The sequence below is a fragment of the Onychostoma macrolepis genome, chromosome 06, assembly GCF_012432095.1.
Source record: "Onychostoma macrolepis isolate SWU-2019 chromosome 06, ASM1243209v1, whole genome shotgun sequence".
Lineage (NCBI taxonomy): Eukaryota > Metazoa > Chordata > Actinopteri > Cypriniformes > Cyprinidae > Onychostoma > Onychostoma macrolepis.
In genome coordinates this window covers 29,563,181-29,575,027 of record NC_081160.1, presented here as the reverse complement: position 1 = coordinate 29,575,027, position 11,847 = coordinate 29,563,181, and the positions used below count along the sequence as shown (strand labels likewise).

The 11,847-nt window shown below is 32.7% G+C and overlaps 1 protein-coding gene across 1 annotated transcript in view; it reads left to right on the top strand.

Moving 5' to 3' along the window:
* The first annotated feature begins 2,492 nt into the window (after nucleotides 1-2,492).
* The window catches only part of mmp24 (matrix metallopeptidase 24), a 29,532-nt gene continuing 20,177 nt past the window's right edge, over nucleotides 2,493-11,847 (top strand). The window contains exon 1 of the mRNA XM_058779182.1: nucleotides 2,493-2,618. Within this exon, the coding sequence (XP_058635165.1) occupies nucleotides 2,493-2,618 (126 nt within the window). The remainder of the gene's footprint in view (nucleotides 2,619-11,847) is intronic.

The window sequence follows — 11,847 nt, the reverse complement described above, 5'->3', positions numbered from 1 at the left end:
AAAAATGACAAAAACACACAAGTGAATTACTTTGAATCACTTTAACTAAAATTAAAAGAAAAAAAGTCATCTTATGCAAAATATTATCAAAAATATTAGTGTAACAATATTGCCTTGATAAAAAGGCAATATTTCTCATTTTCATTTAGTTTAAATTGAAGTACTAAAATAACTGAAACTAAATAAACTGAAAGCTTAATAAATTACTAAAACTTTCAAATTGAAATAAAAACAAAAATGTAAAAATAAAATCTAATTCAAAATATTAACAAAAATTGTAGTATATCAGTCATTTTAAAATAACACTGATATCCATATATTTTAGAACATACTGTGCATGTATTTTTGTGTGTTTATACTGAAATTATAGGATAAAGATCTGCACAGTGCGATCTGAAAGCATTTGTATATCTGCACAGGACAAACCAATGAGAAAGATAGCATAACATGTTGAGCCACAAATGCAGTCAATCAGAACTGCATCTGTCGAGTTACTAGACAAATTGTAGCATAGAAAAAAAAAAAAATATATATATATATATATATATATATATATATATATATATTAAGGCTTTGTTCTTAAAAGACAAAAGAACTACACACACCTCACATTAAAGTGTGTGTCTGACTGCTTTCACACAGTTCCAGATGGAGACTGTTAGAAATTAGGCCTCCCCTGCTGCTCATCTTGGATGCTCTGGCTTCCATCCCATGGCTGTCACAGCGCAGAGAGGAGCATCTCCAGGGCTGGAGGAGCTTCTGCACGCTGTGACCCAGATACAGAGCCTCGTGGGCCAGCCACACAACCCGTCTCTCTGACTTCCCATTCCTCGCGGCTGTGACCCTTCCCTCAAAAGTACTCAAAACCTGCTGTGATCCCTGCAGGGGAGGTCTTTGAGATGGTGGTTTGGATGAACATAATTTACTGCATCACTGCATCAGGTAATCAAGGTTCCTGAATCACCTTTCAGGTTAATAACACAAGCCCATGCAACAACTGACGTTGAGCAAATTGCAAATAACGATGTTCATCTCAAGAGATGAATGTGTGCATAAAAATGGTCATGACTAGTGAGTTTAATTGCATTTCAATTGATTTGCATCATATGCCTTAATTTGCTCTGCAATATTAGGTTTCTGATATTTGAAGTAGCTAGCTCTTCAACCCAATGAAATCTACTTAAACCTTTCCTGAATGTCAACATGAATGCCAGGTGCTTTGTGCATACTTATATGTGTAAAGTGTAAATAAAAGTATTTATACTTTTGGTAAAGAAGAAGGCTATGTGGTCATTTGAATCTATTACTTTAAAAGAATATTTTTACTTTAGATTACTTTATTACTAGATTACTTTAAAATAAATAATTTTGTGTAAACTCTTTTTGAGCACTTATTTTCACATTTTTATATATAGTGGATTTTACTTAGGCCTAGCTGAAGTAAATTTAAATTAAATAGCCTACCTATGACCTATCTGAGTGTAAAAGCTGAGTAAATTTCCTACTTTGTTTTCTGTATTTTAAGAAACAAGCTTGAAGAAACAGTACTTGAGTGACAAGACAGCAATAAGCAACAATAACAAGCGTAATATTCTAATACTGAATCAAAAACAGGACGCGCAATGTGGTTCGATTCCCGAACGAGTGACTCTTCGGCTCTTTTTAGTGAATCAAAAAAACACATCGCCGCACTTGATGAACTGAACTGAATCATATCACTTAAGAATAATTTAGAGTGGTTACTGAAGTAGCCTACTGAATCAGTTACGTTACTGTTATTGTGTTGTGAGACTGAAATCAGTTCAGTTACTGACCGATTAATTAGAGGTTTTTCATAAAATGAATGAATACGACACCACATTTATATTACAGGTAGCAGGCTAGTAGCCTATTATTTTGCATTTATGCCGCCTGTAAAACGTCTGAGTGAACACTTTTTGTTAAACTTAGATTTATTTCTCATATCTGTGTTATAGAAAAGAACCGTTTTGTGTTATATCAGTGTTTTAAAAATCAGATACCCAATTTGATTGAGGGCGTAAATGCAAAAATAACATAATTTCTCTCTACATATTCCTATACTAAAACAATCGTCAACAGCAATTGTGACTTGTTTTTTTTTTAAATTCTAAATCCTTCTTTGTGGAAGATGGGTGAAAGTAGTCGCCAATTTTCTTCATAAACGATCCGTTTTAAACGAACGGTTCAAAAGAACCGATTCGCTCAAGGAGTCGGATTCCGCGTGGGTCTGTGCGCGCTGACGGTGCTGCATTCGCTCGAGCGCATCAGCGGCGCAGCATCATTTCAGCGCAGCACCCTGAGAAGACGCGACACAAAATGGCTTTGCGAATTTAACGCTCGACTGAGAAGAAACGCTCACAGCACCATCAGGAATATAGGACGCTCGTTGTTTTTCTGAAATAATAAAGACCAAACACAAGAAACAAGCCTGGAAATCAACGGCGGACAGTGGGGGGAATTTGGGGACAGTCATGGCGGGGGTGGGAGCCAGGGGGAGAAAGACGGGACTCCCGGGGTTCTGTTGGAAAACATGCTATTTCCACATTCTCTTCTGGGTCGTGTCTGTTTGTGGAGAAGAGAGGACCTTCATTGTTGAGGTACGTGGACATGTCCACCATCCTCACCTCCGCTGGCTGCGCGTGCAAGCGACCTGTTCCATTGAGCATCACCATTCGGATGCGTTATAGCGCACAGCGTTTGGCTAGCAGATTACATTACATTACCATGAATTATATTCAAATGGATTTATTAGCTGAAGTAGGTCAAACATGGTAAATAAATAATGATTGAGGGATGCATAAATAAGTCAAATGAACAAGCAATGCAATAAGCTTATTTTAAAATTGTGTTAAATAATAGCTAATAACCACCATTAAATAAATATACTTGATATTTTAAGATTCGTACAAATTACGAACATCGTAAATAAGCGTGACACTACAGGTAAAACAATAACAATGCACCCAAACCATACACGTCTACCATCGAAATATTCAAAAACAGTAGCACTCATTTTGTTTTATTATTTATCATAATTTGTTATTTCTGTGGCATTATAGGTATGCAACAATAACAATGCAACTAAACCATGCACATGTGAATAAATTTACCATATCTAAGTAACATTGTTTTCTATATTTTTATTTATTTATTTGTAACATTACAGGTAAAGCACATTTGCAACAATAACAATGCACCCACATCTGAATACAATTACCATGTTTGAAAATAGTACTAATCTTGATATGTATTATTTACAATCTTTTAAATGCGTTTGCGTTACAGGTAGTGCACCAATGCATCCAAATAATCCACATGTGAATGAATTCTTATATTTCTCTCAGCTCCATTTTGCCTTATATTCGGCCCCAGACAGACATTAAGTGTTTTATGTTAGCTCTTCCTGGAAATACAGCACACTGAAGCCATTATCAGGTTGCCAGTAATTGGATAATTTCATTGCGCCACTCACTGCACATGCATTCCCTTATTATACCCTATATATCTTTTGTCTTAGCTGAGGGCAACACGTTCAAATCTTTATGCTTTAGTGCAATGTTAGAACTGAACTGATCCTGTTCAAGAAACGTGCATCTTATTGAGCAACAACAGGACAAAGACCTTGAGTTAAGATAGCACAATCATTTTCCTTAAGGACCCAAGAGCTGTTTTGAATGATTCTGTTATATATAGAGAGGCTGCATTTATAGCCATGGAATGCTTTTGTTTTGATGTGCAGCTACTGTTTTCGTGTGTGTTCCAAATATAGGTTCCTCCATAATTGATGGGAAAGGCAGGGATGCTTTTGAGTAGCGAGCCAGAGCTGTTGGATTCAGCTTTGTTGTGGCAATGGGTTACTTGGTGAATAGAGATCTTACCGTTATGTCTGTCACTGTTCTTTATGGTGCAGATTGCTTGACGAGAGGTTGATTTTGCTATGTATAAAAGGCTATTATGTAAATAAAGTGGATAAATTGCACAAATGTCGAGATAAACAGCTTGTCATTGTTGTTTTGTAAAAAATGTAAGACTTGAAAGTCATCATGCATGACAGAATAATGATGAAAAGACAAATGCATTATAATTTAAACCTAGATCTTTTAGCTTTTAATGCCAAAAATGGCAACATTATAGATTTATAAGATACTGCTCTTCCAGTTCGCGTTCTGTTCACATGCCAGGAGCGTTTTAACCCTCCGTTTCTTTGTTTCATTCATGAGTGACTTACAGCATGAGCTTTAGTATGATTGCACATAATAATATATACTGATTCTTGTGGATATATTACACAATTTAAGCACAATATCAATTTACCTTGATTAATTACCTACAAAACAATGTGATCAATTTTTGTTTGAACACAATTATCAGGCTACACACATTATTCGGCTTCATGACCTAATTTGTAAATTGCAATCATAAGATTCGTGATAGTGCCTAATGTGCATAGACAAATAAACTGAGATTTAAGTGAAGGTTTCTGTTAGGTATTGAAAATGGTGGGAAAAGAGGTTTCAATGTCAGTATCCCATCAAAATGAGGTAATACGATCATGATGATCCAGTTAACTGCTCATTCTGTTTTCAGATATTAATCTTTTAAGACTCTGATATCAGATTAGACCACATTACTGTATATAGATTATATCTTCATATCTCAGGCTACATTCGGCTTCACAAGACTAAATATCTTCAGTCATCACAGCAGCAGTGACTTGTGTGTGGATTGGGCAGTTTGGTTGATTTATGTGAACAATTACCAGCAGTAAAGATGCTATTTGTAGTACTAGTCATATATAGTTCTGGCCAAGCGTCTGTTCCTCTGCTGGAGCAGGTTAATGACAAAGAACCGGGTGGAGCTGCTGTTGAGGCAAATGGTAATGGTGATGGCAGTTGGTGAGGATGACAATACTGTAGTAAGGCTCTTGTTGTTTTTCAACTCACTACCAAGCGAGTCATGCAGTGAGTAGGCTGGCGTCGATACTAGTTTTGGATTGTTGCCTTAGTATTTATGCTTTGAGTACAGTAGTGTCCCTGGAAAAGAAAAAAATGAATATATTTTCTAATATTGAAGTATTTCCATGTATGCTTTACTGCAGTATTATTTAATATAGAATATTTTTTTTACCTTTATTTATATAGCGCTTTATACATTGTTTCAAAGCAGCTTTACAGTGATACAAACAAAATTCAATTCTGATGTAAAGCCTCTCTAAAAAGACAATTTTATAGTTTAAGTTTTAGTAATTTTGCTATATGGTTTTGTCATTTTTATTCATTTTTAAACATTTCCATTGAGCTTTCATTTCCTTTTATGTCGGTCTTAGTACCTATTTTATTTCAGCTATATCAAATTAACATTTCTAATTTTCATTTAAGTTTTTTTAGTTTGAGTTTTTCGTCTAATATTTATATTTTGTTTTATTTAAGCTTTATTTTAAAAATAAATATTATTATAGTTAACTGGAACTAAAACTATAAAAAACAATTTGTTGCTTGAAATTAAATAAACATTAACTAAAATAAAATGAAATATAAAAAACGTAAACTGATTTTATTTCAGCTTGTTGCATACATTTCTATGCAATATAACTAAATAACTAAAACAACTATGACATAACTAAACTATATAAAAATGATGTAAAATAGCTAAAAACTATATAAACATTTTAAAAATGCATAAAAATGACAAAACATCAGAAATTCTAAAACTTCAGAATATTAAAAAAAAAAAGAAAAATAGATCAAAGTAAAAAATGTAATAGTAACTCAGTGATACTGAAATAGCAGTTTCTTATGCAACAAATATTCTTTGAATGTTGGCTAAAATGAATAACATCGTTTCATAGGCTGATACAGTAGTATGACTTCAAACATCAACAAGTCAAAATTTCCTGCTGTGCTTTTTTATTGTTAAATGTCCTGTGTTACAATATGGAAGTAAAATGGGTTGCAAATTCTGTTTCATGTTAATTTTAAACAAAGACCTTTACTCTTTGAGACGACTTGAATCTAGTCTTAAAAGTCTGTTATTTGGATGCCGCTTTAGAATGTCAGTTCTCTTATATAAATGCAGTTTGACAAGGTGCGAATGACTTGGACTGACAGTGATGTCCTTAGTGTGCCGTCTCCATTTGACACCTGTTTTAATGGATGACAGCTGTAATCTGCATAGGACAGAGTTCACAGGGCAAAGAGAAGGCAATGCATGCATCATATTGACAATAATGTTGAATGTTAAACTTTGCTATACTTTTTTTTCTCGGCGATCAGACTTGTTTTAGAAACAAAAACAAGTGTTTGGTGAATAACTCTTGCATTTTTAAAAGAAAAAATGCCAAAATCTACTGTGAAGATGCTGTCAGCCTGTGATACTGAACCACGTAGTCTGCACATTAGAGGAATCCCAGTGTCTAATCCAATCAAAAAGTCATAAAAAAACAACAACTAAAAAAACTATGCATTTTTGAGGTTCAAAGACTCACCCATTCTACAGTTTGCTTTGTTTCTTAGCTTTTTTGTTTCATGTTTAATGCAGCTTTATATTAGGCGTACTGGAGCTTTTTGGTCATTTGGTGGTTCGGCTCTATATTCAGTCATGCAGGATTTCCAATCTGATTTAGTTCCGTTCCTGGACTATCAATTGATTTCTCTATATGTGTCTAGCCATGTGGAGATACGAAACCTCTTCACCTTCATGTCACAGAGTCTGAGAAGCTGCAGCCCGGCGATTTTAGATTGCTGTCTCCATCTGACAGTTTAATTTTAGCCACAGGAGCAGTTAAGCCCCACCAGTTTGTTGGATTTGAATATAAATGCTTAGTGGTTGCTTCCTGTAAGGAACTGCACACATTTACTGTACAGTAGGGACCTGGGGAGCATTGCGAGGAAATTCATTCAGATTGTAGAAAAGCTTTATTTTCCAAATGGAGATTTGAAGCTGTTTTGGTGAAGTGCTGGTCTAGACGGATTGTGAAGCATGCTGGGTACCTTTATTGTCGTTTTGTTTCAATAAATCATTTATCATGATATTTGAGAGGAAAATGTTGTGGCTTAGACTAGAGTCTAGCCTTGCAGAGCTCAGGAGATTTAATGAAGATCTCATTTAATGAAGATTTATGTTTCAGATTGTGTCAGATATCCTAAAAGTAATTATTCATGTTTTTCTAATTATTGTAAATACACAACTATATATATATATATATATATATATATATACATACATACATACATGTAATATAATATATTACAGTTAACAGTAAAAAAGATAAACAAATAACAACAATAATTTGGTAACACTTTACTTAAAAACAAGAATAGATTTCATTTGTTAACAATAGTTAACTATTTTAGTTAACACAAACAATACTTATACAGCATTAATTAATCTTAGAATGTTAAGTTCATCATTTACTAATATATTATTACGATCAAAATTTGTATTTGTTAACATTAGTTAATGCAGTGTGAACTAAAATGAACATGAACATTTTTATTATATTAACAAAGGTTAATAAATGCTGTAAAAAAGTATTGTTCATTATTAGTTCATGTGAGTAAATGCATTAACTAATGCTAACATATGAGACCTTATTGTAAAGACTTACCAATTTTAATATTTTAATATTTTAATTTATATATTATTATTATTTCATGTATGTGATTATATGTAATATAAATATTTCGTTTTTAATATTGACAATATTGACATTTAATATTAACATTAAATATTGAACAATTTGCTCTGCTATTGTGGTATTATGTGTGTGTGTGTGTGTGTGTGTGTATATATATATATACAGTGTATAGATAGATAGATAGATAGATTTCGGTTAGCAATTTATTCAAATAAATATGGTTTTATTCATTGTATATTGCTGTTTGTATTGGTATTGTGGTATTATGTGTGTGTGTGAGTGTGTGTGTGTGTGTATATATATACACACACACACACACACACACACACACACACACACAGTGTATAGATAGATAGATTTCGGTTAGCAATTTATTCAAATAAATATGATTTTATTCACTGATTATTGCTTTAATTTTGTTTCGGGTCATTTAGATATTTTTTATTTTGAAATAATCAAAAATACCACATTTCATAGAATATAATTTAGAGTATTAGACATCTTACAAACACTTAAATCACAATTACAATCATACTTATTTTGACATGTATAATGGTTTATTTCCTGTAAATAAACATGGTAATCGTACAATATCAGTAGGCAATATATCAGAGTACCATAAAGATTACTAACTGTTACCATCATTGTACTATGGTAACGCTACAGTACTTTTTTGTAAAGGTTGAAAAACAAAAGAAGCTTTGGCTGTGTGGAAAAGGAAGTGTAATATTTGCTTGCCCTAATTTTTGTCTGTCTCTGACTGTGAGATATGTATTTCGCCGTACCCTCTAAAGGATGTTAAAGCGTGTCAGAGCCTCTGAAGTGTGTGAAGTATACACTGAAACACACACTTCAGGATCCTGCCGAACACTGCTCCGGTCCCTAGCGAATCTCATGCGGTGAAAGCTGTGAAGGAAGCTATTGTTGTGTTGTTTATGTTTGTTTTGTTCTCTCTTGACGGTATTATGGTATTTTTTTCTGTTTACTGTAGGATTAAGACATGTTTTCTTTATTAAATATTCTGTTTACTGTTGTAGCGCAATAAGAAGCTGCAGAACGTTCTGTTTTTCTTTGTGTTTATTAATTCTGCTAGTATGTGCTGAAAGAAAGCAGTCCTCGCCCTGACTTTGCAATGCATGCAGGGAACTAAATAAGGATGACACAGTTTCCTCACATAAAAGTCTAATTCGTCCTGAATATGTCTCTTCAGGAGACCACATGCTGAGGGAGAAATTAAAAGAAAGAGGGAAAAAAATCACAAAGCCAGAGAAAAACCTAATTAGTTCACACAAAGACTGTGCTGGTATCACCACTTGAATTGAAATTGAATGGTGCATTGCCTTTGTCATGCTATTTGATATATTTTTGGGTTGTGCTGTGTTATGTAGAGTGTTGACGTGTCAGCTTCCTGATAACTTGTGAAAAGCAGCATCGTGATTACTAGTGTTTATACTTAGTGTTAGGAATTTGAATGAATACTAACACTAAATCTTCATTTTTAGTGCATAACTGTCCTGTAACCACCCAAAACACCTTAGCGACTTTATAGCAATGTGCTAAAAACACTCAGAGAAACATATAGTAACATGTTTTGCACTGGACAACCAGCACGTTATTTATATTTAAAATGTAAAAAATGTGTTTATTTAGTACTGTTACAGTCATTACTTATGTAAAATGCTTGATGGCTTCCCTTTTAAAAAAGAAGTGTGCTTAATTGTATTGAATGTGCACTTGTAGTGTACTTCAAATCTTTATAAAAACTGTTGTTGCAGATAATATAATATTAAAGAAATAAAAGGTCAATTAATTGTACTTACAGAGTACACATTTATGACACATTTATGAAAAGTGCATTGTAGTAATGTCAAATTAAAAAAAAAATACTTTAAAGTACATTTTAACTCATGTGTAATTATTTTTCATTGTGTTTTAAATAAGTTCATTTATTTTGATGTACTGGCATAATAAAGCATGGTTGGCATTACTGGCATGATTGCAACTTTGTATCTGACAATTTTGGCCTTTTTCTCTAAGAATTCTGAGAGAAAAAGGTCAGAATTGTCAGATATAAAGTTGCAATTACATTAAAAAAAAAAAAAATCTTTCAATTCAGTTTTGTTTCTGCCAAAAAAATTCAAAATAAAACAGGTTATTGTAAATTGATATCTGGCCACTCTTAGTTTATATCTCGCAGTTCTGACTAAATTGTGCAGTTAACTTTTTAACCTTTTTTTTTTTTTTTTTTTAAATCTCATTTTAATCTTTATCTCATGGAAACAAACTTCCATACATAGTTAATATATTTTAAATGTTTAAATATACTAAACTGAGAGTTACTCTCTCTCTCTCTATATATATATGTATATGTATATGCATATATACACATGTATACACACGACATACAAGTTTCAATTGAAATTACACAAAGATATATTTTAGTTTACCATAAATGCTTGTCAGTACATTAAGCAGTACATTTTAACCATATTTCATAGACAATAGAAGAAATGATGAAATTATAAAGATGTACTTAAGTCCTACTTACGTAAATAAAGGAAAAAAAATAGGCACAGCTTATTAAGCTCAACTACACTAAAAAATGGTGTAGAAGCAATTTTAACTCAGAAATTGCTAGTAAATTTCACAATTAATTACAAAGAAACAGCGAGTAATAATATTTTGAAATATTTGTTTTTTTTGTAAAACGCAATATTTTTTGTTTTATTTACAACTTCCAAAAATCGTTTTTACAGTGTAATTGCATTTAATTTAAATTTAAACCATAATACATTTCTATTTAATTGCAATTAGCATAAAATTAAGTGTCCAAAAACTGTACATTAAGTATATTATTTCCGTAATAAGTACTCTTTTTAAAAGTAAGCTAAAGTGTTTTTTCTGATACAGTATGTGTCTAACTTGCTTGCTCACATTTGCTGTGCTGCTAATAGTGGATTTTTGACTATTATGGCTACATTACTGTAATAACTGTTATTGCAACTCTAATCACTGTGGTTTTAAAGCGTTTGATCTGTATCTTTTCGTTTGGGGGTGTTTGATATGAACACAAGCGGCAGCTCTCCTCTCGGTCTTTGTCTCGTTCCCCTCCCCCACGTCTCCATCTACTGTACGCTCTCATCTTCCTCTCTCCATCACTCCACCTCTCCTCTCCCCTCCCTGTCCACATCCTCGTCTCTCTCCCCTGTCTTGCTCTGTTTGTCTCACTGCCGCTGCCTTTGTCTTTTTGTTCTTCGTCTTCTCCCTCTCTGTCCGTTTCTCTCTCCAGTACTGTCATTATCTTCATTTGTTTGGCCCTTGTGCCACTTGTATTCATAGAACAGCCACGAAAAGACAGGGAATGATGGGAAAAGAGCTGTAAACAGGATCGGGAAATGATGCAAGTCAGACTTGAACTCATGTCACCCGCCATGGCTGAGTGTGTTAGCTAACCGCTAGGCCATGGCTCTAGCACTGTTATTATGTTTTACACAAACCAGATGTGTAAGAGCATGTTTGTTAACCGCTAATAGGACTGGGGAAGAAGAATCTCGTTATGTTTTTTTCTGATAAAAATTGTGATTGCAATTTAAAATACATTCATTGACTATATTTTATATAAAAATGTGATTATATATCAACATGACTGAAAAATAATAATAACAATGTAATTATTTAATAAATATTATATTTTATTATGATTACTGTTCTTAAATAAAAATATAAAACAAAATAAGAAACATAAGAAATATTATAGTACAAATAAATTCCACCGTAAAAATTTTAGTATTTAAGAAAAATATAATAATTTTATTTTACATTACAAGTGTAAAATTACAGTAGGTTACTAATATATAGGCCTATAGCTGTCTTATTTTTTTGTTCATTTTGTATTATTTCACTGTATTTAAGAAACATACAATAATTATAATAATAATTTTATTGTACAGTGGAATTGTTAAATAAAATACTAATATTTAATAGTTATTTTTTTCATTTTCACACTTTAAACAATCAATCTTTTATTTTGGCTGAAACTGAAACTCCCAGATACATGTTATACGCAACCCAAATTTACAGTAAATGCAGAATGAGTTTGTGTGCATGTATTGAAAACACTAGATCACGAGTTGTGCCATGATTTACTTTGAAACACACAGTGTATATATTTATTTAACTGCAGCCTTTGG